Raw genomic sequence first — 26,554 nt, forward strand, 5'->3', positions numbered from 1 at the left:
CCAAAAAGTCAACTGGTGAAGAGCGAATATAAAACTTAACTGACAGTAGGAAAGTCGCTTTGACAACGTCCGCCATAGCCTTTTTAGTGGTCGTTGGCGTGGTGGGCACGACAGCACTCGACCACTTTAGTGGCTCTTGGCGTTGAAAAGGTTAAATACCTACACAGAAAAAAGGAGTGTACAAGTTTCAAGGAGGGCTCGGGTTGCCGACGACTCAAAAGACAATAGACGAAACAAATTAGTTCCGTAGGTCCTTCCGTCACCAGCACACCGCACCCTCGTTGAGCTCTGGCAGCCTTACTCACCGACAGGAACACAACACTATGAGTAGGGTCTAGTGCTATTTGGCTACGGTCTTCTGTAAGGATTTATCCCCTTTTCCACATTTATCTTCATGCATTAATATTTTGCACCAAACAAGTCTAACAATTATTGAATGTACTAAGATACATAGGGGCAAATCTCGACTGGGGGGCAAATGTAACTGGTGCATTTTTTTCCATGTTTTACAATGTTTACATTATTAAATAGAGTGTCCACCGGTTATATATGGTAGGCGTGTTCAGTGGATGCATGTAGAACTCAATATCATAGTGTAATAATGGAAAAAAGGGATTAGTTACAATTGTCCCCCAGTCGAGATTTGCCCCTATGTACCTTATACATGTATTAGTAGTTAATCATTAGTAGTTAGTCAATCATGCGCGGTTAATCATGAAAACCATAGTAACTGAATCAATGCCTCTGTAAATAGCAGGGGGAAATTAGCTAAAATTACGGCATAATTAATGGAAGGTTTTTTTAAATTGAAATATGTACGTTATAGACCGAAGTTATTTTTTATTATTATTATTTATTAATTCATTAACAATATTACAATTGTATTTGAATGTTACTTAAATCTAGTCCTTAAATCTAAAAAAGTAAATAATTTAATCTAACATGCAGAACAATATCAAACGTATTTATTTAATTAAATTAGCTACATTGGCAAATTACTAAAGTAGGTCGTAAACTCCTCGATAGAATAAAAGCACTCCTTCAACAGCAATGTTTTTAATTTATTTTTAAATTTACTAAGGCTAGTGATAGTTCTATCAACCAAATTATATTATAATTAAAATAATTATTAAATTATTATTATATCAACCCTCCCCACTCCTCCCTCCTCTGCGTCACCCCTCTACCCTCCCTTAAAGTGCCGAAAATGCGGTTTTTCTCGATTTCTGACAAAACTGTTGAAGATACAGAAAAAGCGCGTAGGAACGAAGTAATCCTTAATAAATTTACTACAAATCATTTATTAACACTTTGGTTCTAGCACTTATAGTTTACGCGTGATCCGTCACGAAAGTTGGTCCTTTGCTGCAATCTTCTTTAGTGAATGTTAAGTTTTCGCCCAAAATACATACGAAATCGTCGAAATTTGTTTGATATAACTAAAATATTGTAACTCATGACTAAAATAAAATTAAGGGGGAAAAGTCACTACCATGGGTGGAATTTCCAATATGTCTTGGAATTCCAGTAACTATTTAAGACGTAATATTTTCACGGTAGTAGTCGCTAGGAGTACCATTGATCTATATAGTGTATCTATGACTGGGGATGGGCTTTTGGTAGCTGTTGGTAGAGCCCTGGAGTATCAATCCAGTAGCCGTGAGTTCAAGTCCCACCCATGGTAGTGATTTTTCCCCCTGAAATTCATTTTCAGTTTATAATATTTTAGTAATATCAAACAGATTTCGTAAGCAATTTGGGAGAAAACTTAACATTCACTAAAGAAAATTGCAGTAAAGGACCAACTTTCGTGATGGATCACGCGAAACCTATAAGTGCTAGAACCAAAGTGTCAATGAACGATTTGTAGTAAATTTATCAAGGATTACTTTTTTCCTACACGCTTTTTCTGTATCTACAACGGTTTTGTCAGAAATCGCGAAAAACCGCATTTTCGGCTATTTAAGGGGGGGAAGAGGGGTGACGCAGAGGGGGGAGGGATGGGGAGGGTTGATGAAAAATAACTTCGGCCTGTAATGTACATATCCCAATAAAAAAAAATCTTCCATTAATTATGCCAACATATTCATACATAACTTTCCAGAAGCAACGGACTAAAATCCATGTTGTGAGAACTGTAAACCTCAATCACCAGCACCAGACACGTGACAACAAAAGTTATGACGTAATTTTGCCGATTTGGATGTCGTTATTCGATTGTTTAGTCGCCAACGTCCATACCACGTTGAACACACCGGTTCTCGTCCGATCACCGAAGTTAAGCAACGTCGGGCGAGGTCAGTACTTGGATGGGTGACCGCCTGGGAACACCTCGTGTCGTTGGCTTTTTGCTGCTTTTTATAGAAATTAATTTGATAAATCTGATAACATTCATCTCCATTAAATAATTTTTTGCTCCAAACAAATGAAACAATAATAGTATTTACTTGTAGGAATAGTTATCTACGCGGTTAATCAAAGATATCAATATCATAATACTGAATGTCTGCCTTCGTAAATCCATTTTAAATTTGCTCGCAGCTCGATATAATTGTCACAATAAACACACATTTTAAAAATAAATTATATCATAAAGGTTGAACACGCCAAAACTGAGGCATATGAATTCATTTGCTGCTTCGTTATAATAAAAGGTATAGAATTTTTTTTGATGCCAAATAAATCGTAAAAAAGTATAGTTTTTAAATATATCAGTTACTTTTATGAAAAAATTATATATGTAGCGATATCGAACAGGCAACTGAAACAACGTGAACTTATTTTGCACGAAAACACAAAAAATCCAAAACTCAGCTACAGGGATGTGGGTAAAAGATTAAAATTTCCACAATCCACTGTTTTTTGCGTATTGAAAAGGTTCCGGAAACGTCTAACTTTAGAACGAAAGCCAGGAATTGGTGGGTACAAAGGATAAAAAAAAGAAGGAACGCATCTTAAGGATATTTGCTTCAAATTGTATGATGTTACCTCGTCACGTGGCTAAAAAGTAAAGATGTCCCAATCGTATGTTCAAAAAGTGAAACGTAGAGCAGGGCTAAGAAGTTTTAAAGCACAAAACGGCACCAGATCGGAATGCAAGGCAGAATTCAATAGCAAAAACTCGATCGAGAAAATATACGAAAATTTACTAACAAAATTTGACTGCGTTCTGATGGACGGCGAAACTTACATAAAATCCGAATTTAACAAATCCTTGACCAAGATTTTTATACTAGCAAAAATAGCACAGAGGCTCCCAAAGCCTGATAAATAAAAAAAGATATAAGTTTCCAAAAAAAAACCTAGTTTAGCAGGCAATTTACAGTTGCGGGAAAAGAAGCAGCTCTTTTGTCACTACCGGAACAATAAAGATAAAAGATAAAGATAAAAGATAAAAGACATTTATTCATGACGCTCACAAACACGTACGTACATGTACACACAAGAATAGGACAAAAAACAGAGAACAGAACATTAAGTAAGTGCGCATCACGAAATGGACCCAACTCAGCATAATGCTAGCTGGAAGCCAGCGCTGGTCTTCCGTAGGGCCCATTCGGTGATGCCACGACAGATAACAAACACACAACAATAAAAAGAAAAAGAAAATGAAGAAAAGAGACAGAAAAAATAAAACTATTTACATAAAAAAACCAAGAATACACATAAATCACAAAAAACGGGAAAAAAAGGAAAACATAACAGAACACAAATTTTAATAAAACATTATCAACTACATTACATTGAACGCGACCACATCAGCTGTCAGCCCAGCCTGCCGCATCTAGCGCCCGCCACCCAGCCCGGTGGCAACAAAATAAACGGTAGCATCTATCAAAAAGAGTGCTTACAAGAGCGGTTGCTTCCGTTTTTTAAGAAACACCACTCCTGGCCTTTATTTTGGCCAGATCTTGCCAGGTGTTACTACGCGAAACCTGTCATGGAGTGGTACAAAGCAAATGGTGTAGCCGTGGTACCGAAATATAGCTATCCACTAAATTGCCTAGAACTCCGGCCTATCGAGGAATATCGGAGTATAATGAAAGGGTTTCTTAAAAAGAGAGGCGGGGAGGTTAATTCCGCGGAGGAGCGGCGAAAACTGTGGACCTGGCGACAAAGAGGTATCCTGACGTGATGGTGCAAACTCTTATGAGTCGTGTTCGAAGAAAAGTACGATCGAGGGCTTATTCGTCAAGAAACCTTGACTAATTATGGTTTGCATTTAAAATACATTAAATTTGCTCATATGTGAATCAAACATCTTTTATTTATTTATTATATTTTTTTTATAATAAACATTTAAGTGTGCCCCATTTTTGGCGTGTTCAACCTTTATCAATGAAAAGGAGTCATGAAGAGCTATGACGTAATTTTGCCGATTTGGATGTCGTTATTCGATTGTTTAGTCGCCAACGTCCATACCACGTTGAATACACCGGTTCTCGTCCGATCACCGAAGTTAAGCAACGTCGGGCGAGGTCAGTACTTGGATGGGTGACCGCCTGGGAACACCTCGTGTCGTTGGCTTTTTGCTGCTTTTGATAGAAATTAATTTGATAAATCTGATAACATTCATCTCCATTAAATAATTTTTTGCTCCAAACAAATGAAACAATAATAGTATTTACTTGTAGGAATAGTTATCTACGCGGTTAATCAAAGATATCATAATAACATTCGCCATCAACGTCCATACCACGTTGAATACACCGGTTCTCGTCCGATCACCGAAGTTAAGCAACGTCGGGTGAGGTCAGTACTTGGATGGGTGACCGCCTGGGAACACCTCGTGTCGTTGGCTTTTTGCTTTTATTTTATTTAAACTTATTTGTATTACCAAAGAGGATCTATTATAGAGACTTACTGTCAAAGTTAAATGTGTAATCACAGTGCATAGACCGCCATCTCTCGACACAAGCTTAAAACTTTTGAACCTCAGTTTCGACAATTGGGCCTATATTGTTAGCTTGATATGTATTAAAATGTCAAATATTAATATTAGCGCCATCTAGCCGAGCGTTCCCCAAAGGTGTAACGCCATCTAGGCCATCGTACCTTTTTCTCTGGGGCTTTGAGGTACGTTTTTTTCTTAGACTTTATCCGTCTATACGGAGTTACATATCGTCACTAATTTTAAAAAACTTGTATCTTCGTCTGTCAATGAAAACAATATTGTAGTAAGTATGTATGGAATGCATATAGACTTACTGCGTTTTAACTTTGAGGAACAGCGTGAGATACAAGATTTTTTAAAAGTAGTGACGATATGTCTTTGGTATTACTAAGGACAGTTTCATTCAGTAATAGAGTGAGCCAGTTATTGCGTAAATACCACCCCCGACCATTTAAATGTAACACATTTATATTTCACTGTTTTCCACTTGTTAGTAATAGTTATTTGTTTTACAAGGGGGCAAAGTTGTTGTTTAACCGCACGTGCCAATATTGATACCCGAGCAAGCGAAAGATTCCAATATTGAGCCGCGAGAGTAGCGAGTGGTTCAAAAAGTGGAATCTTGAGCGTTGCGAGGGTTTCAAGGCACGAAGGTTAAACAAACTTTGTCACCGAGTGAAACACAACATTTTTCACCACACCAACACGAACAAAATACTGACTATAAAACATCAAACTAAATCAAATCCATCAATCTATTCAATATTTTTGATTCAAAATCATCATTTGTAGGTAAATTCTACCAGCCAGCTAAAGACGTCAAGTTAAAATTTGTAGGAAATTACTTTGTACTCTTATGGATAAAATGCAAATTTGCTATCTGTTTTCGAATAGCAAAGTAAGCCTTTATCAGTTGGTGTGGTGAAAATTGTATTATTTACTTCATAAAAACGGGTATTGCCGAACAAATGTCTTAAGTATGATTTCATTATTTATAACAGTACAACAACCACTGAAGAAATGCGGCGAAGCGAGCCCATGATAGACCGAGCCACCGACACGCACGGCATCGAAGACTTCATCCGAGAACTAATACGCAAGGAGCTGCAACACATCTTCATAGAAATGCAGGACGACGCCTCCACCGCCTCGGCCAAAACCGACGAAATACTAGACAAAGGCGTCGCCAACATCCTAGAACATCTGAAAACAAATGAAGATGACACTAAAAAAGACTCTTTTAAGTCTTTTTCGAGGGTTAAAATCAATGGCAATAACAAGCCGTTGCTTCAAATAACGTTTAATCGTTGCGGGGAGAATAGTCTGCAGGTTTTGGACAACTGCGTGAACGTGACGATTTGCGACAGCCCGCAGAAGGACAAGAACCAGTCGCTGGAGGAGGCCGTGGATGATGTCCAGGTGCACTCGCTGAAGAGGTGCCAGGCTTTCAACGCTTTACAGGTAAGGTTTATGTTAACCATTTTTAAAGCATAACCAGGTCAAATTTGAATTATACAAAATTGAACCCTATCACTGTAAAATAAGATTTCAAAATTGAGTGGGAAATACATTCCCGTCCATTTTGCCTTGCTGAATTATGAAATCTATTCTAACATGAAATAGTAATGTGACACGAGAGACGGACACAGTCGAACCATAAGGGTTCCATCGTTTTCCTCCTGGATTTCGTCTTGTCTTTCTGTTTCCATTTTATCGTTTTTACCTTATAGATATTGATACCAATGATACCCCTCTTTATTCTTCACCAGGAAGCCCGCAGCACCGAGGACCTGTACATAGACGACGAGCTCTCAACCCAGATGGGCGACTCCTTCGGCAGGATGCGGCTGATCCCGCTACACGGGTCACTGCACGAGATCCTGTGCGAGAAGGCCGACGACTGCTGCCTCATCAAGGTCAAGCAGGAGAACGGCTGCGACACCATCTACTTCAGGTACTAGTAACCTTAAGCATGGACAATTGGGCATCTCTCAGTTAGGGCTGCGTCCGAAGAGCTTTAATCGTCACATTCTCATTAATTCGGTTTATGCATTTCTATGGTTGGTTTCTGTGTTACGTGTTTTGATTCGATTCTCGCAAATCTTTTCCCCATTCAGATGTGACCACTCCGACACCGAGTCCAGAGACGCTATCGATGGCGTCCAAGACATACCGCAAGACACCGTCGTCTTCAAACGGAGCATCTCCCTCGTCGAGGAGAGGATCCAGCGCATCTTCCCCGGCGACCGGCGCAGCGCCGCCAGCCCCGTCGTGGCGCGCAAGCAACGCCGCGACGCCGTCAACAAGGCCCGACCCAAGTCAGAGGTACTCATCCAGCAAGCGAAAGACGACAAAAAGTGCCTAAGCAACAGCAGCCCTTCGCTTCCCGTCAAAGATGACGCCGTGGAACTCAACATAGAGAACGTGTTAGCTTACCAGGACTCCTCGGATGAGGAGTGCTTGAAGTGTCAAGCGGATGACGATTTTGAGTACCTCGAGCGAAAAATCGAGGAGGATTTAGCCAACAGTAACATGAGCAACCTTTCTTCTTTGTGCGGTTGTTTGGAGAAGATCTCTGAAGAGAATCTGTCCGCGGTGAACGAGGACTCCACGGACAAGGAGTCTTCGCCAGACCCCGGGACAGACTCCTAATATACACATAGGTACGAACAAAGGTCCGCCTTTACTATTTTCGCCTGTCTACACATTTGAATACTGTGTTAGCACATAAATAATACTGTAGATAGTTATTTGAATCTCGAGAACGTTAAATTAGACTGATACTGACAAAAGCGTTGATTCGCGCGTTCTTGATTTTTTTGTTTATTGACTAAATAGATTTATCTACGCCTTGAAAGTTTTTTCATGTATAAAATGTATTTTACTTCTCGTGCCGCCGACTGCTGTGAATGTCATTCATAGTTCATAACATTCATAATCTAGCAGAGAGAACTCATTTACCAAAAGTACAATGGCACAGTATTTATCTAACGTGGTACAAAATACAAGTAATTATTTTACTTAAATAAAATAGAGTGCAAGTAACGTTAATCATAGCATAATAATATTTATTAACACTAATTATGTCCTAATAACTAATTATTGTTTTACGATAAAATTATAATTTCTAACTCTTTTCCATTATGATGTCTGCATAAATATTTTCATTGAAGGTACGTGTTACATGTTTGAATGAATATATTTATTATGGCATGTTTCTCAGTTCTACGTATACTTTTGAAATATTTAAATCAATAATCATTTAATAAATTATACGTTTATGTTTTCAATTACCAAATTGATCGAGTATCGGATTCGAATTATTTTTAAAGTTTATGCGTCGTCTGGTGATCGTTAGGGTCGTTCATCGCCAAAACTCTTTTAGGATTAGTCATAGTCCATGTCGTAAACTCTTATCATTTCATGAATCGGGGGCAGACATGAGTCAAAACTGGACTTCAAACGCTAGCAAGAATTCAATCGTTAAAACTTTTACAGTCATTTCTTGTAAGTGCGTTTAGATATTTTTGTGACGCAGAATGATCTGGCCAGGCTGTAGATGTGGTCCGCCGATTTATGAAATTCCACACTGATACTCGATGCGACGAGATCTTTTTCTTTTTGAGAACGACCCTCACAATTGCCTACACGACTGCGAAGCGAATAGGTCTTAGTCATATTTTCGAGCTCTATGTTTTTGCCTGTGTTATGAAAACATACTGTTTTTACATTTGCATCTTCAGCTACGTCAGCATTTTATAGTATAAGTTTATTTTGAATAGTTTTGTAAAGCAAGGCTATGTGATTTTTAGATTAAGTGGCACGGTACATTCCACTGTTGTGATTTTTAGATTAGTCTAAAGTTAACCTTTTGAAGGTACATTTATTTAGATTTCATTGTATTTTACTTCCCTTTTTAACAGTGTTTCTCACTAATTTTAGATACTGCATCTTATGAATCTACCAGTTTCTATAGAGATCTGAGAGGGCCAAAGGTTTTATATCTATTCTTACTTATTCTATGTATATTGTTACACTACTAAGAAGTTTTATCATAGTTCTTATAATAGGTTGATTTTACAAAAGTTTAGGATACTTTAAAAGTTTCTATTTTATATAAATAAATTGTTAAAATAATAAAAACGTGAGATTTTATATTTATGTTTTTATTTATATATCATTTGATCGGAGGCATCTACGACGACCCCTAGGAGGCAGTAAGAAGCAATAAAATATTTATTGGCAGAAGGAATGAAACAGATTTGAGCATTACATAAATACATACATATTGTAAAACGGTAACCCTCGGAAGCCTCCTTATATTCGAAAATGAAAACAAGATCATACATTTTCTTTTTTATTAAAATAAAATCTAACATACATACAATACATCGTATAATATATTGCAAAAGTAACATACGCGCAAGATAAACGGAAATGGCACATTTTAAACAAATGCATCGAGTCAGCCTCATAATAAATAAGATATGGAAGACGGGGATTTTATCACATTCTCTAGAGAAGTACAGTATAGTTCGTTTACATCTACACACTTACGCGGACAAAAATATCTGAACACGCTTTATGCTCACAATACTCAGAGTCATGCTCAGTCATCTCGAAATACTACATTACGATAAAAGCGCGGAAAAGAGGAAGTTGGAAACTTATTGTGGCTTCAGTCGTGTATTAAATCGACACGAGTTACGAATTTCCCTTTCGCACGTGTTTTGTTCAGTACATATGGCCTTTTGAAGTTTGTTCGATAATAATTCACCATATGTAATGGAAAGAGTAAACGAACTCTACTTACATTATTGTGCAAAATAAAAACATGAGATGGGCTGCAAAGAGTATCATGTTGTAAATAACAATACCTACATATCTATACCTACATATCTTTGTAACCGTTTTCATTTATGTTTTATTTTTGTAGTGTGCAATTAAAGCATTTTATTATTATTATTATTATTATGAGAGAAACAGAATGTCCTGAAAATTACATTGACACTTTAATTATTCTATCAACAGTATTTATAAGTTCGTGCTATCTGACGATGATCTGAAATAGACCACACCTACTTACAAACCTAAATTAATAGCTACAAATAGCGCACCTAATTCTCCACCGACGGGTGTGCTCATTGTAGCCTTCTAGTTACGTTTATAGGCACTTGTCTGGACGTAGTTAGGAAAGAAGGATCTATTCACTAAAAAGTCACACATATCATTCAAATTAATAACTTTTTCTTATACAGAAAGTTCAAATTAGAGACTTATATTGATCGGGATAATACAGACGTGATATCGGGAACAAGAAGGTGATCACGGTCTAATATCTCGTCAAAAGTCTAGATTAATGAAACTATGAGTCATTCAAAAACTTCTATAAACAAGTTAAAATGATACTGACTTAGACTTTTGTGTGGATTGGATACTTTTCCCTAAACCACAGCTTAGCAAAAAAGAGTAGAAATAAAAAATGGCAACATCGTAGTGTCGTCCCGATTTCTTACATAAATTGATACTAGCTTTTGCCTGCGGCTTCGCTCGCGTTAAATTCGGAATGCTCTATACACACTTCCACCCGCCCCTGTTGTAGCATAGTCACTCTCCATCCATTAACTATCTCCACTTAAAAAATCACGTCTATTCGTCGCTTCGTTTTGTCGTGAAAGACGGATCTCTGTTTGTTTAAGCAGACTACACACTTTCCCATTTATAATATTAGTCTGGATGAAAGGTTCGACCCTAAAATGTTGCCATTCTTAAAATTTGTACTCTTTTTTTGCCAGACTGCGTCCATTTTTGGTTAAAATCTAGGAGTTCTTAGCGGTAAGCTTGACGAGTACGGACTTGTTCTCGACGTAGTTGCGGATGCCGTAGGGGCCGTTCTCGCGGCCGAGGCCGGACTGCTTGAAGCCGCCGAACGGCACCTGGTTGCAGAACACGTTGTAGTCGTTCACCCACACCGTGCCCGCGCGGAGGGCCTGCAAATATAACAAAAAACTGTTTAGAAAAAGAAAACCGTAGTTCCAAATATTGGACAGTTAAATTTTCAGCCATAGGTACTGTGTAAGTAAAGCTTGCATCTGCATTCCAGACTTGGTACCTACAGCTTTTAATGACAGGATTTCGGTTTCAGATTTTGATGCACATGACACTAAACTCTTTTTTCCCGTCTTCTGAATTGTCTGCCGCAAATATAAATACCCATTTAGACTGTTCGAGAAACTTACACCCAATATTATAAATATTAGTCGCTACAAAACTGAGAACATCTTTCGAATATATTCGAAAATTTATTCAATAATCTTGGTCCAACAAAACAACCCGCCGTTCACTAGGTTCGCTAGATTAGCGAACGCCGGCCTACTTTACACACATTTGATAACAATGATAACATTTTAAAATAAATAAATGGCATCTCATACCTGTGTAACGTAATTGGCGCGGTCGAGGTCCTTGGTATACACGGCGGCGGCGAGTCCATACTCCGTGTTGTTAGCGCGCTCAATTACTTCATCGACATCCGAGAACCGCAGTACTTGCTGCACGGGCCCGAAGATCTGCAAACGTAATGTTGAAACGTCACGAGGGCAATTAACGACCCAATGTTAGTTGGTATGAATTTTTAAATAAATAAACCCTTTTCATATGTATAAATTAAGAGCTATGACAAGCAAGTTTTGCTTCATAACACCGACGTATATTAACCAGTGTATGCCCAGTGGCTTGTTTTCAACGCCCTACAAAAAACACTCCTACTCATAAAAATTGTCACCAGAATGAGCCCGGGAGTCTCAAGGAGTACATAACTAATAAAAACAAGTTTTGGTGACATTATGGCTTTTGGCGATCACATTTGTCCAAGAGAATCCACTTGCTGATATATATATTGCACCAATATATTCTCGACTTTTGGGTCACATAGGGTCGGCTACACCAAATCGTTGAAGCAACTGGTCCATAGTCACATACCTCAGTCCTGGCGATGTCCATGTGGTCCTGCACGTTACTGAACACTGTGGGCTGTACGTAATATCCAACGTCTCCGGCGCGAGACCCGCCAGTCTCTAGTTTGGCTCCCTGCTGCTTGCCCGTCTCGATAAGGCTTAGGATCTTGTTTTGCTGTTCGCCATCGATCTGAGAACAATAATACTTAGTAAATAATCGCTAGTCGTAACAGGAGTTGTTTTGCTTGTAATAATAATTTCAAAAAAATATTTTCGAAATATTACCGATCAATAGAGTTTATTACATCAAATAAATGGTTACCTGCGGTCCGTGATCGGTCTCGTGGTGGAAGGGGTCGCCGACCCTGCGCTTGGCGGCGCGCTGCGCGGCCAACTCCACGAACTTATCGTAGATCTTGTCCTGCACGAAGGTACGGGAACCTGGGGAGAAATAGTTACTTGTTTTACAAGGGAGCAAAGTTGTTTAAATGCACGTGCTAATATTGAGACTGGAGAAAGCCAAAGATTCCGATTCCAATACGAGTGTGATACTGTTCACTCACCGGCGGTACAGCACAGGCCCATGTTATAGAAGAGCGCGTGATGACTCTGTTCCACGGCGGCGTTAAGGTCCGCGTCCGCGAATATTATGTTGGGCGACTTCCCGCGAGTGTGACACTGGCGACTCACCGGCAGTACAACACTGGCCCATGTTATAGAAGAGCGCATGATGAGCCTGCTCCACGGCGGCGTTGAGGTCCGCGTCCGCGAAGATGATGTTGGGCGACTTGCCGCGAGTGTGACACTGGCGACTCACCGGCAGTACAGCACTGGCCCATGTTATAGAAGAGCGCATGATGAGCCTGCTCCACGGCGGCGTTGAGGTCCGCGTCCGCGAAGATGATGTTGGGCGACTTGCCGCGAGTGTGACACTGGCGACTCACCGGCGGTACAGCACTGGCCCATGTTATAGAAGAGCGCGTGATGCGCCTGTTCGACGGCTGCGTTAAGGTCCGCGTCCGCGAAGATGATGTTGGGCGACTTGCCGCCCAGCTCCAGCGTGATGCGCTTCATGGAGTCCGCCGCGCCGCGCTGGATCAGCTTGCCCACCTCCGTTGATCCTGTAAGTGATATTAAATAGGTACAGTCAGCTGTTGAGATAAGTTTGTAACTTTGTATGCAAAAGTAAATCATCGTCATCATCATTTTAGCCTTTCATCGCCAACTACATAGAGCATAAAACTCTCTTCCTGTGCGTCACTTATCCCGGCCCTGAGTCCAAATCTCGTCCACCCAACGAGCCAAACCAACGGATCCTGGGAGTTTCTTACATCCGAAAGTGGCCAATCAGTCATCATTTTGGTCCTCCTGCCATTACTCTGCCTGACGTGTCCCTTACAATTCGAATTATGGTTGGTAATGTAATACTCCCGTGACTCCTGCCTTAGGTGATAAGTGAGTAATTTAATGCTAAATGTTGACTGAAAAATGTGTGTGTGTAGATTCTGATTAAATGTAATAAATCGTTCATCTTAAGGAAATTTTTACCGAGACTGCTGGCAGTGCTGGCACTAATTTGAATTTCAACAAGATTTTAGGCATTTAAGCTTCTTAAGTTCTTATTCACACATTGACTTGAATTACCAGTGAATGCTACTTTATCGATCTTCGGGTGCGCGACGATAGCGGCACCGACGTCTCCGAAGCCTGGCAGTACGTTCACCACACCAGCGGGGAATCCAGCTTCCTGCAAAAATATTTCTTCTGTCAAGTTTTTCAACTAAATTATGACCTCTTTTTTGCACCAATACTATTAGTTACGGTCCGTCCAGATCACGCAAAATTTAGATTTTTTTCAACCCCACCCCTTTTTAGGGTTCCGTAGTCAACTAGGAACCCTTATAGTTTCGCCATGTCTGTCTGTCCGTCCGTCCGTCCGTCCGTCCGTCCGTCCGTCCGTCCGCGGATAATCTCAGTAACCGTAAGCACTAGAAAGCTGAAATTTGGTACCAATACGTATATCAATCACGCCAACAAAGTGCAAAAATAAAAAATGGAAAAAAATGTTTTATTAGGGTACCCCCCCTACATGTAAAGTGGGGGCTGATATTTTTTTTCATTCCAACCCCAACGTGTGATATATTGTTGGATAGGTATTTAAAAATGAATAAGGGTTTACTAAGACCGTTTTTTGATAATATTAATATTTTCGGAAATAATCGCTCCTAAAGGAAAAAATAGTGCGTCCCCCCCCTCTAACTTTTGAACCATATGTTTAAAAAATATGAAAAAAATCACAAAAGTAGAACTTTATAAATACTTTCTAGGAAAATTGTTTTGAACTTGATAGGTTCAGTAGTTTTTGAGAAAAATACGAAAAACTACGGAACCCTACACTGAGCGTGGCCCGACACGCTCTTGGCCGGTTTTTTGTATCTCTTTAACATGGATTGTCACATTTAGTATTACCCCACCCCATTACTGCGTTTTCACATTATCCGATCCGATATCAAATGTAGGACCGATATCCCATATATTTAAGCCGCCATCTTTGGTTTTTGCCTTTGAAATCCTAACTACATCCGATATCGGATCCGATAATGTGAAAACGCACGCTGTAACGTAATATGTGGACTCCTTACGGCATCTGTTTACTTTATCTGACTGGCGATATGCCTTTTGCGAACTCATGTAGTACAATTGCTACAAGTGCGATCATATTGATCTTGATCGATTGAGTGATAATTGGTAATATTTTGTCATTCGGCAAGTTATATCGCCATAATCATCACGCAATCTAGCGAATCTTGAGTGTTAACAATTTGTGAGATGTACACTGAGGAGGCTTTGTTTTTTTACAGCCACAGAGATTCTACAAATCTAAATGAATGATCCAAAGTGGAATTAATCGGGCAGTACCCTGACGAGTTGTGCGAGAGGTTAGCTCAGAACACAGAAGCACAGAGGTTAGACATCACAAGTGATATCACCACTGTACAGTGAGCTCCAAAAGTGCACGGCGAATTTATCAATGAATTCATTCATAATTTCTCCATGCACTTTTACAAGCTCACTGTACCTTGACGAGTTGTGTGATACACAGCACCATCAGCGGGGTTTGCACAGCGGACCTCACCACGGGCAGCCGGCACGGTGACAGTGGCAATAGTTATGCGATGTAGGGTTTGAACTTGAGCGAGCAGCCGGTACGGTATGGAGGCTAGCTTCTACATCAGAAGTGGGATCATGACCCTACCTTGACTAGTTGTGCGATTGCGATGCACAGCACCGTCAGCGGCAATGATTCAGCGAGGTTGAGTATGAAATAAAATCCGGCAAGGAGGCTAGCTTCCACATCAGAAGTGGGTTGACGAGTCACGACAGTACCTTGACGAGTTGAGCGATGTACAGCGCCGTCAGCGGGGTCTGCTCAGCGGGCTTGAGCACGAGCGAGCAGCCGGCGGCCAGCGCGGGCCCCAGTTTCCACGCTGCCATCAGCAGAGGGAAGTTCCATGGGATGATCTGACCGCATACTCCTGATACAAACATTGACATGATGATAGGTCATAAACCTAAGAAAGTTAACATATTCACTATCAGGCAAACATTGGCGCACTACATTAGAAACCGGACGTTATGTATAACCGCCCGCTTGTGTGGAGAAAACGCGCCCATCGAGTCCGACAACTGAGCAAAGTTCACAAGGCGGGTTCTTGGTTGTTAAAGTGTTAAGGTACATAAGCGTTTAATAGTATGTACCAAGGTCCTGAAACATTGTGTTTCGATGTGTACTAGTGTGCTCAACTTTGCTTTTTGTGGATTGTTTGAATGATGGAAACAATTATTATGATTACACAACTTACTGTGAGTAAATAAGTTGCTACGAGTAGCGTGACACAAAGACATAATGCGGGAAGCAATAATCATTAGTAGAGTAGACGTCATAATTATATTGTATTCATGCATAGTTCTACTCATCAGATATCATTTATTCGATTTACATATGGATAACATAAATTAATTAAAAAAAAAACCCAACCAACTTGAGTGGTCAAGCCACTGTAAAATCTTTTCATTGTACGCCAAATTGGATTAATATGACAGATATCTAGAGTAGCCTGGCCTATAATTCAAATCAGCACACTGTGCCAACATAATTTTAACTTAAAAACCTTCGTTCGGAGTTTCCGAGATAGTGTTATATTTACCTATAGTGTGATTTAATAGTTATTTGTTATACAAGGGGGCAAAGTTGTATTTTAACGCCGAGTTTGGAATTGAAAAACGAGCAAGTGAAAGGGTTCTATAGTTGAACCACGAGCGAAGCAAGTGGTTCGAAAATAGAATCCTGAACTTGCGAGTTTTTTAACACACGAGAAGTAATAGTTATTTGTTATACAAGGGGGCAAAGTTGTATTTTAACGCCGAGTGTGGAACTGAAAAACGAGCTAGTGAAAGGATTCTATAGTTGAACCACGAGCGAAGCGAGTGGTTCGAGAATAGAATCCTGAACTTGCGAGTTTTTTAACACACGAGAAGTAAAATACATTTGCACCCGAGTGTAACACAAAACTTTTCCCCTCACTATAGCGAGGAAACTACAACGCAAAAAATGCGTTTATCACTGCTTCCAGTAGTTCCACAGGTGGTAAATCATCTTTATTACTAGATTCACCTTCTTTTATCAATTTTAAAGCAGTTAATTTGACTTCATTCAAGGTCAAATTACTTTACCCACTAGTGGATAAAATGCGTTTTTACCCGCTGATATTAAAGGACAAAACACGTGTTTCCGAGCTAGTGAGGGGAAAAATACATTAGCACCCGAGTGTAACACAAAACTTTTCCCCTCACTACAGCGAGGAAACTACAACGCAAAAAATGCGTTTATTGCTGCTTCCAGTAATTCCACAGGTGGTAAATCATCTTTATTACTAGATTCACCTACTTTTCTCAATTTTAAAGCAGTTGATTTGACTTTATTCAAGGTCAAATTACTTTACTCACTAGTGGATAAAATGCGTTTTTACCCGCTGGTATTAAAGGACAAAACACGTGTTTCCGAGCCAGTGAGGGGAAAATACAATTATGAATATTGCAAATAAAATATCTATTATGTAATATTTATCCTCAGAAAATTACCTTGACCTTTTGGCAAAATCATAACGATTCCATTTATATACCTACTATTACATACCTACCTACCTAAGTATATTACAGATTATAGATCTGAGTGAATGTCATTATTAACAGAAGTTAAAGATAGATAAACAATGAACATAAACTATGCTATTTTAAATATAATTTAATTAATGCACAAGTTGGTGTTAAAGTACATTTTGGGGAAATAGGCAAATGCGTTATCAAACCCATGCTGCATTAGCGTGAGACCTTTATCTGACCTCGCGCTTGAGATTGCAAAACAGATAAGTATCTAATATAATATACTCATACTCATATTTATTAATAATATCAATTACAGGTCAATCTTACATATTATATTACTATATATGTTATATATATTATTATTATATATGTTATCCAATATTATTGCAGTCATGCCTGACATTTACGAATAACGCCATTAACATCGGAAAATTTAAAATCGTTGGCCTCTATCGCTAGGAATTGTAAGAGCAATAAAGAGATGTGTCCATTACCAGCAAGCTGCCGCTATCACGTTGGATTTCGCGCACGTTTGCGCCACACACACAGCACCTCCCTAGCGTAGCAGTGTACAAGCATAATAGTAACCAAAACGGTGTCGAAATATGTAGGTATAGATAGGTACACAGCCTTATTCCTCGTATATTAAGATAAGACACTTTTGCTTGGTATTTTATCCGCGGAAAAACTGAAATGTACAATCCGCCAGAGTAAACAAATAATCAACAATAGTTTGCTTTTCAAATACCTAAGAATAGGCTTCTTATCTGTTCACTTGGATATGTGTATTACATTACATAATCGCATATGTATTCACACCAAACAAAAAAGATAGGTACGCTATCTGCTATGCCTACCGAAGTTTAACTTCTGAATGTCTAGATATATTATTAGAGATATTTAAAGTTTACACTTTGAATTATATTTATGTACATCCAGTTCAGACACACCTCGGACACTGGAGATCAAATATATGAAAGAGGAGCGTTCCTAGCACACTATACTGTACTATGCTTGTATTAGTGAAATATGACAAGTCGACTGTTCGCGTATTTGACAGGAGGAGATCGAGGATAGGATGTGATCGATATTTTATTAAATATCATATACAAAAAATTTAAAACAGTTGCTTGAACAAACATCGCCGTTATATATGTTTAAGACTTAAAACAGTTAAACAAGCAATATGATTCCAGATATCTCCCGCCCGTAATGAGATGTGGAGCAGGCAGATGGTGTAAAGTAACTTACGACGGTTCTGGTACGCGATGTAGTTTCCATCAGCGGGTAGCCCGTGGTTCTTATCGGCCCAGCCGGCGTAGTTCAACAGGCTCTTGACGACTTGCACCACGTCGTGGTAGTCATTGATAGCTTGCACTCACCGACAGGCTCCGGACGAGTATACGCGAAGTAGTTCCCGTCGGCGGGCAGCGTGTACCCGTGGTTCTTGTCGGCCCAGCCGGCGTAGTACCGCAGGCTCTTGACCACCGCCGCTACATCGTGGAAGTAGCTCGCTTGGTACGGCTTGCCGTTGTCGAGCGTTTCCAGACTCTGTGGGATAAGGATAGAACTTATTTTTCGAGTCAATCGAGGGACAATGTACCCTTCCATATGAGGAAATGCACGCTCGACGCTGACGACGCTGATGACGCCCGCCACGTGTGACACGAGGAGCATGCATTTCTTAGCCCTCCCTCCCCGACCTAGGTCAATAATTTTATTATACTTAAATGTAGGAATTGTAGATTCGTGTCAAGTTTTCTATCGTCTCATAAACAAGTTTTAAATGGAGCATTTCTCGTGCAAAAGTCTATGTATTTCTTTTTATCGTTAGCTGCAAACAGATTTGACCGCCTGTTACAGAAGAACCTTCTAGAAATATAAATTTTCAGAAAATTCTATGTGCGAAATAACGCATCTCAATTTCATGTAAGTAATGAATAGGTATTAGCGATGCGGATTTATCTAATCGTTATTTTAATTCACCTAGATCTAGACTGAAAAATACAAGGATGTAAATTACGAGAAACACTGACTGTAGATAGTGTAGACACGTTCTAAAAATGCAGTCTTGCCATACCATGTGCACTGAGTAGACGAGGCGGCTAGACCAGTTTAACCAGTACCTGTGTGCGTAGCCGAATGCACAAACGCTCACGAAACGCTCACGATAATATCTCTTTCGTAGCTGTCTATCTCTATCGCTCTTGTATATTGGCGTAACAGAACCAGACTACATTTCTGGCGTTTCGCGTCGCAGAAATGCCGTTCGGCTACGGGGCCTGATTCTTGGTCACACATTTTTGCGATTACCGTAACAGAATAACTAAAACTAGGATGTAGGTCCACAAATACATTCGCAATTAAATTAGGTAACTACAATATATAAATTCTGACTTTCATGTTCGGGCCGTAGACGCGACGGTTATTTGGAAAATATTAGCCATCGGATCGCTAATCGTCAAGATTTGTAAAGAATCACCGCTATTATGAAAATGGACACTCGAGACTCTCGACAAGTTTAACAACATTTTGGAAGCAATGTTGTAGATATACCTGATTGTTACGTATTTAATGACTACTATGACTAATACTTTTTGAAGGATAACATATTTAGCAAAAAGTGGATTTTGTCACATCAGATAAAGTAATAACTGTTTATATAATCATATCAGTATGTCGATCAAAACACTTGGTGCCAAATTTATAACAGATATCTATCTTCTTAGGGTTCCGTACCTCGAAAGGAAAAAACGGAATCCTTATAGGATCACTTTGCTGTCCGTCTGTCAAGAGATTTTCACTCGGGAGCACGTGAGTGGAGGTATCAAGCAGGAATTTATATCAAATACTATATAATATATATCAAAGTCTACTGTCCCTTAGAGCTGTACAAAAATCAATCTTCTGAACCAAAGCTATGAAAAGATACAGCCGTTTATGCCGCAAATCAGTATCTAAAAATTTAATACGATACAACTCATGCAACGTCACAGATAGAGAAAAAAATGCGAAACCGTATTTTTTTGCTACATCATATAATACTAGTACACTACAATACAAGTGCGGAAAACACGACCGAAGGGAGTGTTTTAAATCTATACGATTTACGAATTTTCTTTTCGCACGTGTATCGTACAATCGTACGACGTTTTTCAGTACAGATGGCTTTCCGATGTTTCGACCTGATAAGAAACGCACCATTTCTCGCACTAGTGCGTAAAACAGCAGCATCTGTACTGAAAAGTGCGTTAAATAAACGTTAGGAAATATACATATATGTCAAACTACTCGTACAATATAGCTACAAGTCGACTTACAGCGAGGTAGGTGGCATCGCGCTCGACCAGACTAGCGAGCTTGTTGATCAGCAAACCGCGCTGGGAGGCATCCATCCTCCTCCACGGAGACCCGAGCCTGTCAACAATTACCCGTCTAAATATCTACATGGCTTTTAGCAGAATGTCTGGTTGTGGAGGGTTTACCTACAGAGACATATAGAGACTCATTACCTACAGTCAAACTGTATATACAGTTTTGTAGGAACCTGACTAGTTTTAAGAATTATTAATACATACTTATATATAATAATATATAAGTATGTATTTATCTATTTAAGTATGTATAGTGGCAGTGTATATAATAATTCTACATATTATATATAAGTATGTATTTATCTATTTAATATGTATATCGTCGCTTAGCACCCATAGTACAAGCTTTGCTTAGTTTAGGGCTAAGTTGATATGTGTCAGGTGTCCCCAATATTTTTTTTATGTAAAGGACTGAGCAGATAACTCAGAGCATATTCTTATAATACTAGAGAGCGGACAAGCAGCCAGCGGCCGTGTCGCAGCTCAATTAGCATACAGTTGTCGTTGTGTGCGTGCGTGATGACACGACTCCCACAAAAATCGCCTGGCATGTCTGATCTCCTTCCTTCCTATATCTGTGGCAAATAACATCTTAGTTAATTTAACCTTTGAACAAGTTTGTGAAAATGACTTGCAGAATATAAAAAATGACGAAACTTATAATTCACCATTAACCTTCTCACGAGTTTGATACCAGACGCTACTATTCGCTGGCGTGTGCACATTTCGGTCAAATTTAAAATAATAATATCACACTGCTCTGCACAATTTGTGCTATCAAAATTGTTGTAGATGTAGCTTAAGCCAGACTCTCTTATTATAAAACTATACTATTCAAGGAAATCATTAGATATCTTGTCATACATACATACATACATACAATCACGCCTGTATACCACAAAGGGGTAGGCAGAACACATGAAACTACTAAAGCTTCAGTGCCACTCTTGGCAAATAAGGGGTTGAAAGAAAACGAAACTGTGACACTGCAGTGACAGGTTGCCAGCCTCTCGCCTACGCCACAATTTAACCCATATCTCATAGTCGCCTTCTACGACACCCACGGGAAGAAAGGGGGTGGTGAAATTCTTAACCCGTCATGCACCACACAGGCAATCTATCTATAGGATATCTTGTCATGTCCTTTCAATATATGCTAGCTTGGTAACCAATCACTTAAACGTGAGGTGCCCGCATCAGAAAAGAGTAGCACCACCCCACCTCATAAAATAATAAATAAATAAATAAATATTATAGGACATTCTTACACAGATTGACTGAGTCCCACGGTAAGCTCAAGATGGCTTGTGTTGCAGGTACGGTCACGGACTTTAATTGTTGATCCACTTCTAGCTCATTTTATACTAGACATATCAAATATCATAGTTAAGCTATGACGTTCCAGTATAAAATGAGCTAGAAGTGGATCAACAATTAAAGTCCGTGACTGTACTCAGACAATGATATATATAATATATAAATACTTATATACATAGAAAACATCCATGACTCAGTAACAAATATCTGTGCTCATCACACAAATAAATGCCCTTACCGGGATTCGAACCCAGGACCGCAGCGTAGCAGGCAGGGTCACAACGCGCTAGGCCAGACCTGTCGTCATCCGGTGGATGTATCGACTGATATGCACATAAGCAAGGCTCGTCCATATTCTTCGCGGGGTACTTGCTTACGAGACCCGTGCACGCTGCCAACATTAAAAAAAACCAATCACTTACTTGAAAGCCTCATTTGCAGCTTGCACTGCCTGTTCCACGTCCGCCTGCCCAGCCTGCTGGACATCCGCGATGACCTTGCCGTTGGCCGGGTTCACCGTCTGGAAGGTCTTCCCGTCGGATGACTTCACCCACTCATTGTTGATAAAGAGCTGCAAGAACATAGTTTATTAAAACCTAAGGTAAAAAGTATACAATGCTTGTATTATCAAAGAAAATAGAGCAGCGGTTCTCAAACTTATTTTCCCATGGAACCCTTTTAGAAAGTAAAACATCTGACGGAACCCTTTAATTAATTTTTTTTTTATAGCAATATTTACGCCGTGTCTTGCGTGGGCGACGGTCGCGCGACGTCGCCGTCGCGTCTCATACTTCCATATCGATAAGGTTTGATTTCGTATGCGTCGCATCGCCGTCGCGCGACCATCGCGCGACCGTCGCCCACGCAAGCCACTTACTTATTTTAATAAGCAATCATGATAGTAAAATCTAATCACTAGATTCTAATGTGAGGTATTACATGAAACTGTTTTTTATTTTTTAACAATTGGTGAATATTTGGTTTTATGGAAGAGAGTTGAAGTTGCATATCAGGTACCCAAAATTCACACGGAGCCCCCAGAGAGGCTTTGCGGAGCCCTAGGGGTCCGCGGAGCATACTTTGAGAATGGCTGGAATAGAGTATTATACAGGGTGTAGTTTTTATAACTGGCAATATTTAAGGAAATAATCATGTGAAAAAATGTAGGTACCATAATGATATACCTAAGAATTTTATTTTAGGCAATATTTTCGTACATTATGCATAGCTAGCCCATCGCTTCCAGAAAATATTGTTTGTTATAAAAATTACACCCTGTAGAGGCTTATTATCAAAGTAAATTGCAGATTGCACACATATTAATTTAGGCAGAAGCTAAAAGTGGTATGTAACTAATTTTAAATTTGATGCCAGGAATATGATCTACAAATGATTACACAACTTTATTTTGATACTTACTACACTATGAATATTTCATTTTTATTTTTCTCCATAAAACAACACTTCACCATATATTATCATTCAGTTCAGAGGGGCTTATTATCAAAGTAAATTATGTACTATCAGCTGCAAAAGTGCATGGCGAATTTATTGATTAATTCATTCATAATTCCTTCCTACATATTATGTAGTCACAGTAGCTTTTATTTTGCATTTTTTTTATCTTATATTGTCCAGGAGTACCTTTACCTAGGCCAAATACTCTCTTTCCAGGCGCGACAAGACAAAGAGGTCCAAAGACGCACTGAAAACGCCTGGAAGAGTTATTGGTCAATGAAACACCTAATGAAGGGAGACCTACCTATGTCACTCAAACATAGGCTCAAGAACATGTACGTACTTCCAGTTCTCACCTACGGTGCTCAGACCTGGTCTTTGACGAATGCTCAGAAGTCCAAACTCGGGGTTTGCCAGAGAGCTATGGAGCGCAGCGTATTAGGTGTAAAATTAAGGGATCAAATCCGGAACATCACGCTGCTCTCTAAGACTCAAATAATGGATGTAGCTCGGAAAGCTGCTAAGTTGAAATGGGACTGGGCTGGTCATGTCTGCTGAATGCCGGACGACTTGTGGGCTAAGATAACCAAGAAATGGGAGCCTCACGAGTCAAACCGGGGATCCGGCAGACCACATCGGCGATGGCGGGATAACCTCGACTCATTTTAAAGTGGTTGGCCAGACATAGCACTTAACAGAGACGAATGGAAAAAGAGGGGGGAGGCCTTTGCCCAGCAGTGGGACACAGCAGGCTCCTAATAAATAAATATCTTATTGGAAATAATAGTACATTATGATACAAGTGCTTAAAAAAGGAAGTTCCTTTTCGCACGTGTATCGTACGACGTTTTAATTTCAGTACAGATGGCTCTCCGAAGTTTCGACCTGACATATAATGAACCACTCCTCGCACTTTAGTGCGTAAAAAAAACACCAAACCCTAAATGATAAATTCTACAAAATATCAAGTTGTATTTGAAATTAATTATCTTGCAAATTGGAACCATAAGTGTATCACTTAAGGCTGCTTTCAAAAAAAACGTCAAAAGAATGTAAAATTGATAGTTTTAGTCGGTGAAATACTACACTTTCGTTATCCAATAGATTTATTTAATTCAAGTTCCAGTTAGAGCATCTTATTATCTTGATTTTTATAAGACTGGATTTTTGAAAACTAACTCATTAAATTAATAATGAATTTTTCTCTAATGCACGTTTAGAAAAACGCACGTATAGAGCTGAATCAGTCGATCTTATTTGTAAAATTTGGACAATTTTGAATATTAAAACGGGTAAATTTATAATTCGTATATCCTGTACCACAATCATTTCAGACTAGATTTTTATTTTAAGTTTTTGAAAAAGAGTAAACTAGCCTAAGGCGAATTCAATTTTTTTCAGAAATTACCTAAAATTATGTGACAATTTCTTTGAAAATCTACATCACATCGAAGTAAGTTTTGTACTAAATTAATCTGCAACGTTTACTTAAATTGCTGTTATGCCTTAGTGATTATAAATTGCTATTATTGATTTTTGCCAATTTTTTGAAAACGAGCCTTCACCGGTACAATATTACCAGTTTTGGACATTTTCTCATATTTTGTTAGACCAAGTAGAAAAAGTCCTATAATGTGATATATATTTATAAACTACTCGCAAAGCCCTTTAATTTGATACCACACACGGTATGATCGAGCGCTCGGTTGCGATTTCACTATTTTTAACACGAAAGCCCTCTTAATAACATTTTGATAAGCTTAAAGCAATGTAATGCAGGGTAATATTTGTACAGAAAATAAACGTGAGTTGGCATTTCCTACTTATTATTAGACCCCAAGCATCGAATCAAGGCATAGCAAAAACCAAATAACCTTGAACACATATTGAAACATAGTTTGTTGTTCGAAAAATGGAATGCGAGTTCATAACACATGATAATAATAGTAACCCATTACTTTAATAAATGTGGACTTACTCCGGTGTAGAGAATTTCAGGGTTGGTCTGAGGTGCCGGTGCAGCAGCTGTAGCGAAATTCGCTTTTTGAGTAACAATTTTACTAATATTTCGCAACATGATAATTCCTGAAGAGCAAGCACGAATGAAGCAGTTAAAGCAAATGCCGGCCGGTGACTGACTTTGACTTATATATATATATATACTGTTTCCACTGTTTCTGACGTTACTGTACGGAGTAGATCATGAGTAGCATGGAGAATAGAGGTAAGGAGGACAATCTGTCGAAGTAGAACCATAGATTAATTAAATAAACAAAGATTGGTAACTCAGTACATCGTGTAGCGACCTACTTAACGCGAGTTATCGTCGCTGGTACCTCTTAGTTTTCGAGTTATTTACAGATGGCGCTGTTTTCAATGTTGAAAAGTGCCACCTAGTGAGATAATAATTAATTACATTGCCGAGTAACCACATCTGAATATGTTTCAATATTTTGAGCCGGCGGCACCTCGTTTTTTGGCTTAGGGGTTAGAGTATCTGACTTGCATTTTTGAGATCTCAGGTTCGAGACCCAGCTCCGGTTTTTTTTTTTAATGTGTTTAAAAAGAATTATGTTGTTGTTTTTCGCTTTTTTTATTTTTCTAGTTGAATATTAGAAAAATAAGTATGATGTGAAGTTGAATCATACAAAAGTAAGTATGAATTGTTCGCGCCTACTTGTTGTGTGTTTATAAAACCCATAGGCCCATAGGGAGGTACTTATCTACCTACTCTACTCTCCAATCACTTATGTGACGTTGTCTCATTCCAAAGACCGATGTGCAAGTTTTATCGCCCTTTACTGTATTTATATAAATTTATCGGTACCCATAAGTATTAAAAATCTTTATTTAGGCACCTACAGCTATACAGTCAAGGAATTTGATTCCCTGCCCATTTAATAGAATCGTTGTTAGAAATACGTATATAGTATTTTATTTTATTCCATATATCTTTGGTTATACTTACCTAGTATTGAAATGTCAAATTACTTAGCACTGTTTTTGACATTTCAAATTAACTCGACCAAATTATGTAGGTTGCTTATAGGCGTATCGTCCGAAACTAAACTTAACACGTGTTTCTAATTTAGTAGCGTTGCTCATGTTTTATGCATCATCAAAGCAACGTCTTCATCTAGCTAGATCTTATGGTTTTTTGTGTTTCCTCGGAAGAAATCATTTATATTGGTCCCTAGTATCACTGTACAAAGTGGCTTGCTTTTTGCATAAAGTGCAGCTTTTTTGACCACAATTTCGCCGTAAGCCTTATATCTCTTTTCGTTTTTGTTTCACTATTGATAGCTAGCCAAGGCGCGTAAAACTAAATCCAGTGATAATTTTGTCTGTGACAAGAAGTGAGAGGAATAGTTCCCGTCATAGTTATCATT

The 26,554-nt window shown here is 39.0% G+C and overlaps 2 protein-coding genes and 3 non-coding genes across 7 annotated transcripts in view; 4 read left to right on the plus strand and 1 right to left on the minus strand.

Annotated features, from left to right (window-relative positions):
- Window positions 1–9,049, plus strand: part of LOC125234146 — a 78,415-nt gene extending 69,366 nt beyond the window's left edge. For all 3 annotated transcript variants that reach the window (XM_048140345.1, XM_048140346.1, XM_048140347.1), the window contains exons 13-15: window positions 5,896–6,355; window positions 6,664–6,848; window positions 7,012–9,049. In XM_048140345.1, coding sequence (XP_047996302.1) covers window positions 5,896–6,355; window positions 6,664–6,848; window positions 7,012–7,546 — 1,180 coding nt within the window. In that variant the 3' untranslated portion in view covers window positions 7,547–9,049. The remainder of the gene's footprint in view (window positions 1–5,895; window positions 6,356–6,663; window positions 6,849–7,011) is intronic.
- LOC125234295 lies at window positions 2,228–2,346 on the plus strand. The gene has a single exon (XR_007177974.1). It is a non-coding gene; the product is annotated as a 5S ribosomal RNA (ribosomal RNA).
- LOC125234291 lies at window positions 4,409–4,527 on the plus strand. The gene has a single exon (XR_007177970.1). It is a non-coding gene; the product is annotated as a 5S ribosomal RNA (ribosomal RNA).
- LOC125234301 lies at window positions 4,683–4,801 on the plus strand. The gene has a single exon (XR_007177980.1). It is a non-coding gene; the product is annotated as a 5S ribosomal RNA (ribosomal RNA).
- Window positions 9,050–9,869: 820 nt separating the features above from the next.
- On the minus strand, window positions 9,870–25,294 carry LOC125234147 (aldehyde dehydrogenase, mitochondrial). Its single transcript, XM_048140348.1, has 11 exons — window positions 25,144–25,294; window positions 22,130–22,278; window positions 20,337–20,433; window positions 18,399–18,567; window positions 15,238–15,386; window positions 13,495–13,597; window positions 12,795–12,971; window positions 12,173–12,291; window positions 11,876–12,040; window positions 11,329–11,463; window positions 9,870–10,884 (listed from the first exon to the last, which is right to left on the minus strand). The coding sequence occupies exons 1-11, from the start codon at window positions 25,240–25,242 to the stop codon at window positions 10,714–10,716; spliced, it is 1,533 nt and encodes a 510-aa protein (XP_047996305.1). The 5' UTR covers window positions 25,243–25,294; the 3' UTR covers window positions 9,870–10,713.
- Between the last annotated feature and the right edge of the window lie 1,260 nt (window positions 25,295–26,554).

Source organism: Leguminivora glycinivorella, chromosome 15 (genome assembly GCF_023078275.1).
Source record: "Leguminivora glycinivorella isolate SPB_JAAS2020 chromosome 15, LegGlyc_1.1, whole genome shotgun sequence".
In the NCBI taxonomy this organism is placed as follows: Eukaryota; Metazoa; Arthropoda; class Insecta; order Lepidoptera; family Tortricidae; genus Leguminivora; species Leguminivora glycinivorella.